The sequence below is a fragment of the Oncorhynchus kisutch genome, linkage group LG26, assembly GCF_002021735.2.
Source record: "Oncorhynchus kisutch isolate 150728-3 linkage group LG26, Okis_V2, whole genome shotgun sequence".
Classification (NCBI taxonomy): Eukaryota; Metazoa; Chordata; class Actinopteri; order Salmoniformes; family Salmonidae; genus Oncorhynchus; species Oncorhynchus kisutch.
In genome coordinates, this window is record NC_034199.2 from 21769711 (window position 1) to 21775769 (window position 6059).

Consider the following 6059-nt stretch of genomic DNA (forward strand, 5'->3'; position numbering starts at 1 on the left):
AACTACAAACCTCAGATTTCCCACTTCCTGGTTGGATTTTTCTCAGGTTTTCCCCTGCCATATGGGTTCTGTTATACTCACAGACATCATTCAAACAGTTTTAGAAACTTTAGAGTGTTTTCTATCCAATAGTAATAATAACATGCATATATTAGCATCTGGGACAGAGTAGGAGGCAGTTCACTCTGGGCACGCTATTCATCCAAAAGTGAAAATGCTGCCCCCTATCCCAAAAAGGATTAAAAAAAACAATTGACACCATTAATGCATTTGCAATGTTGTTTGAGTTGCTTTGTGTATCTCCAAATAGATTAATTTACTACAACACTGCATCCAAGTTTCTTGACACAGGCGTTTCAAAGAGCTGTCAGTCAAGGCGAACTCATTAATATAAGCTCACTGAAAACAGCCTGTTTTTTCAAACTTCCATGTAGTTTTTTCAAAGACTTTGAGCATTTCTATCCCCCTAAAATATTATGGGTGACATTTCATTCACTCAAAAGGCTATTTTCCATGGGAATCAGAATGCCTGTTCGGGACCTTTAATGATAACATTTGCCTCCAGTAGGAAAATGCTTGGTGAGGTCCATAGGATTGAAAATGAACGAATGTCACTAACAAATACATTCGTGGGTGTCAACTACAATTCAGTCGAAAGGCAAGTCACTCTGGTAAATAAAGCTTTACAATAAGCAGTGTGTGAATTTAACACTGTTCCAGTGTCTGTACAGGTCCACACTTTCAGTGTTAATTTAATAAATTACGGATTACACTATGCATAATATCTGTCTAAATATCCCCTCCAAATAAATAATTAAGGTAACTGCGGTGTCATGTTTCACGCCCTGTGAACCCCATTGTTGCGCTGGTTCTCTGCTGGCCAACAGACGCAAGGCGAAGATCTGCAATCTGCATTGACTCATCTATTGACTAAGGAGCCCTAGACTGGAGAGTGAACACAAGAAAACGACCCCCCTCCCACCTCTACTCTGCAAATCTTTTCATGACCGCAATAGAACTATACAGTATATAGATTGTAGACTGAGGGATCCCCCAACACATTAATTGATACCCTTATCAGATAGGCTCAACACTCCATGGCACCTATGGTTACACAATGTGTCAGAGCGGACCTGACTGACTATGCAGGGTCTGGTTTCTAGCATAACACTGAGCTGCCCAAAGTCTTGGGTTTCAAACAGGAAATGATGAGTTGTGGTTGCATGACCACAGGCTGGAGCGTGAGGCCACACTTCCCTTTCTGTCACCTGTAAACAGACCAGACGCTTGGGCAGGGCCACACACACGCACACACACACGCACACACACACACACACACACACACACACACACACACACACACACACACACACACACACACACACACACACACACACACACACACACACACACACACTGTCAGTTTGAGACATAAGTTGAAAGGGAGAGTCCAATTTATATTTGTTTAGCTTAGTGTGAAGTTTCTTTCTCCTTAAATCAATCTTTCCTTCCTCTTTTAAACCCCTCACCTGTGCTTTCCTTCCTCTTTTAAACCCCTGTGCTTTTTTCAGTGGAAAACAAAACTGTATTGTTTCATGTTCAGGACATTGACAGATGCTATGATGGAGGATATGGAAGACAGCCCTCTCACTTCCTCTTGGTCTTGTATAAAGCTTAAAGCAATGGTACCTACACTTACCACAACCACTCACTCACACTGCTCTATGGTACTGCACTGGCTTGGTACAATAGACCTGGAGACACTGACATGAATAGAGCGAGGAGAGGAGCACACATCCAACTCAGAGCAACAGTTGGTGGACTGCATGACTGCTTGAAGAGTGTTACGTCATTTGACGTGTTGCATCGTTTGAATTTGAAGGTAAGGAGTCAAAACAAAAATCCATATTTCTACCCAGTGTATGAATACATTGTACAATATAAACACATATATTCAAAAGGGATTCAAAGACAGTTTATCCACAATCTGCTGTAAACTGACCAAAGACAGTTTATTCACAATCTGCTGTAAACTGACCAAAGACAGTTTATCCACAATCTGCTGTAAACTGACCAAAGACAGTTTATTCACAATCTGCTGTAAACTGACCAAAGACAGTTTATCCACAAGCTGCTGTAAACTGACCAAAGACAGTTTATCCACAATCTGCTGTAAACTGACCAAAGACAGTTTATCCACAATCTGCTGTAAACTGACCAAAGACAGTTTATCCACAATCTGCTGTAAACTGACCAAAGACAGTTTATCCACAATCTGCTGTAAACTGACCAAAGACAGTTTATCCACAATCTGCTGTAAACTGACCAAAGACAGTTTATCCACAATCTGCTGTAAACTGACCAAAGACAGTTTATCCACAATCTGCTGTAAACTGACCAAAGACAGTTTATCCACAATCTGCTGTAAACTGACCAAAGACAGTTTATTCACAATCTGCTGTAAACTGACCAAAGACAGTTTATCCACAATCTGCTGTAAACTGACCAAAGACAGTTTATCCACAATCTGCTGTAAACTGACCAAAGACAGTTTATCCACAATCTGCTGTAAACTGACCAAAGACAGTTTATCCACAATCTGCTGTAAACTGACCAAAGACAGTTTATCCACAATCTGCTGTAAACTGACCAAAGACAGTTTATCCACAATCTGCTGTAAACTGACCAAAGACAGTTTATCCATAATCTGCTGTAAACTGACCAAAGACAGTTTATCCACAATCTGCTGTAAACTGACCAAAGACAGTTTATCCACAATCTGCTGTAAACTGACCAAAGACAGTTTATCCACAATCTGCTGTAAACTGACCAAAGACAGTTTATCCACAATCTGCTGTAAACTGACCAAAGACAGTTTATCCACAATCTGCTGTAAACTGACCAAAGACAGTTTATCCACAATCTGCTGTAAACTGACCAAAGACAGTTTATCCACAATCTGCTGTAAACTGACCAAAGACAGTTTATCCACAATCTGCTGTAAACTGACCAAAGACAGTTTATCCATAATCTGCTGTAAACTGACCAAAGACAGTTTATCCACAATCTGCTGTAAACTGACCAAAGACAGTTTATCCACAATCTGCTGTAAACTGACCAAAGACAGTTTATCCACAATCTGCTGTAAACTGACCAAAGACAGTTTATTCACAATCTGCTGTAAACTGACCAAAGACAGTTTATCCACAATCTGCTATAAACTGACCAAAGACAGTTTATCCACAATCTGCTGTAAACTGACCAAAGACAGTTTATCCACAATCGGCTGTAAACTGACCAAAGACAGTTTATCCACAAGCTGCTGTAAACTGACCAAAGACAGTTTATTCACAATCTGCTGTAAACTGACCAAAGACAGTTTATCCACAATCTGCTGTAAACTGAGCAAAGACAGTTTATCCACAATCTGCTGTAAACTGACCAAAGACAGTTTATCCACAAGCTGCTGTAAACTGACCAAACGGCTGTATATGTGTGTTCCTTTCCAGCCATGCTGTGTGAGAGCATACTATGGAGCATGACCTACTGTAGTGACCAGGAGAGCCTGGACCCTCTCCCCCCTGTGATAGAGCCCCCCACGAGTAGTGTGAGGGCTGGCTCACAGCCGGTTAAAGCCGCCCCGCTCTTCACACTACAGGCCTCTCCAGACCAGCCAAGCAGAATGGGCCACTCCATCCTGCCTAGAGTGGCCCAAGACCAGAGGCCCTACCGGTTGAGTGCCCAAATCCAGCCCCAGGGTTCTTCTCTACAGCAGGCCTTGCATTCCCAGAGGCCCCATCCTGGCAGACACATTTCCCCAGAGATGGAGATCCCTGGGCAGGCTCGTTCTGGTGGCGACGTCCCTTTCCTGGTGCCCTCTTCCTGCCAGAGCATCTGTCAGAACTACAGCGACCTCCACATCGGGGGGGACCAGGTGCTGCCTCTTTCGGATCACGATGGGGAGCTCCTGCCCTGCAGCGATACCCAGGCCGACGGCCCCTTCCTCTATTCCTGTGACGTCCTCCCAGCCGCAGATGACTCTCCCCCAGGTCGGGCCTCTGAAGACAGGCCACTGCGTCCTCTCCAGGGGGGCTCAGGCTTGGGATCCTCCCGCTGGAGGGCGGGGAGCGGCCGCGACCAGAGCTTCCTCCTCCAGGGGTGTGAGGGGCCCCTCTCCAACTCACTGCTCAACCGCTACCTGGAGCACAAGCTACTGGACCTGTACCAGCAGTACATGCTGGAGAGCATGGCCCGGGAAGGGGGTTGTAATGAGGGTTTCCCCAGCCACCTGCTGGCTTCAGAGCTGCTTCTTACCAGCCTGGATCAGATCACGTTGCAGCTGAGCCGTGAGGGCCACCTAGAAGCGGGCCGGGCCAAAGACATGGTGCTCAGCTGCCTGCTGAGGGTGGCCAGCGGCCTGCAGTCCAGTGAGATCAGTACTCCCCTGCTCCAGATCTCAACTGACCTGCAGCTCCCCACTGCTACTGCTGCTGCTGCTACTGCTGCTGCTACTGTTACTACTGCTGTTACTGCTGCTACTACTACTGTTGCTGTTACTGCTGCTACTGTTACTACTGCTGTTACTACTGCTACTGTTGCTGCTGCTTCTACTTCTACTACTACTGCTGCTGGTGCTGGTGCTGGGGGCCTAGGAGTACCTCAGGGACCGCTTAACTTCACAACTGACCCCCCAGTTAAAGACATCCTTTGACCCCTGACCCCTGAAACAACTGCACTCAGAAACCGTCTTGTTACTGAGGTCCAACCAACTTGACTCAGCTCTCCTCCAGTACTAGACAGTTTCACTGTCCCCCTAGTTTTAAAAATAGCCTCTGAACAGGGAAGGACCAGGAGGGAGTGTGTGCAGCTATGTTTTTAACCCTAAATGGAAAATGTAAATTGTTGCTACCTTTCCTACTTTGGTATTACCTTCACTCAGACTCTGTCTATCCTCTCAGTTCCCCCTACACACCGTTCTCTTCTGATGAAACGAAACAGCTGTCAAATAGCTGCAGTGATATAATATCCATATTGAGGTGGAAACGCAGTGGTGGAGAGTGAAGACGTCTGTACTGTTGTCATGTTTTCATGAAGAAAACATGACATTCTATCTAATGTTTTTATCTTGTTTTTTTGTCTGTGAAAAATCAATAAACATGTTGATTACACAATTGTCAGTTACTCTGATACTGATCCCAGTACAGTGGATCCTTCCCAATGCATTATCATAACAGTAGCGTACACTAAATCACATCTAGATAAGTTTGAGGTAGTTTTATGCGCCATAGGCAGTAGCTGAGTAGTGAAGTGTGCTCTGCCTTTTGTATTTTTTCAAGCAACCACAAGAGGGGAGCCGAGAGTTGTATCTCTGCAGAACAGGCAGAAAGGCAGGCACAATCTCCTTCTGCCACATTTTTATTTCTTTGTCTCATGTTTCCTCTCTCTCTCTCTCTCTCCATCTCGTCTCTCTCTCTCTCTTCTCTCTCTCTCTCTCTCTCTCTCTCTTCTCTCTCTCTCTCTCTCTCTCTCTCTCTCTCTCTCTCTCTCTCTCTCTCTCTCTCTCTCTCTCTCTCTCTCTCTCTCTCTCTCTCTCTCTCTCTCTCTCTCTCTCTCTCTCTCTCTCTCTCTCTCTCTCTCTCTTCTCTCTCTCTGCTCTCTCTCTCTCTCTCTCTCTCTCTCTCTCTCTCTCCTCTCTCTCTCTCCTCTCTCTCTCTCTCTCTCTCTCTCTCTCTCTCTCTCTCTCTCTCTCTCTCTCTCTCTCTCTCTCTTCTCTCTCTCTCTCTCTCTCTCTCTCTCTCTCTCTCTCTCTCTCCTCCTCTTCTCCTCTCTCTCTCTCTCTCTCTCTCTCTCTCTCTCTTCCTCTCTCTCTCTTCTCTTCTCCTCTCTCTCTCTCTCTCCTCTCCTCTCTCTCTCTCTCCTCTCTCTCTCTCTCTCCTCCTTCTCTTCTCGCTCTCTCTCTCTCTCTCTCTCTCTCTTCTCTCTCTCCTCTCTCTCTCTCTCCTCTCTATCTCTCTCTCTCTCTCTCTCTCTCTCTCTCTCTCTCTCTCTCTCTCTCTCTC

The 6059-nt window shown here is 45.5% G+C and overlaps 1 protein-coding gene across 1 annotated transcript; it reads left to right on the top strand.

Annotated features, from left to right (window-relative positions):
• The first annotated feature begins 1606 nt into the window (after window positions 1-1606).
• On the top strand, window positions 1607-5168 carry LOC109871191 (protein CXorf21). Its single transcript, XM_031806323.1, has 2 exons — window positions 1607-1882; window positions 3510-5168. The coding sequence occupies exon 2, from the start codon at window positions 3512-3514 to the stop codon at window positions 4709-4711; it is 1200 nt and encodes a 399-aa protein (XP_031662183.1). The 5' UTR covers window positions 1607-1882; window positions 3510-3511; the 3' UTR covers window positions 4712-5168.
• The last annotated feature ends 891 nt before the right edge of the window (window positions 5169-6059 follow it).

Bases quoted from the DNA above. Each gene is read 5' to 3' on its own strand.
- LOC109871191 (XM_031806323.1), top strand. From the start codon at position 3,512: ATGCTGTGTGAGAGCATACTATGGAGCATGACCTACTGTAGTGACCAG.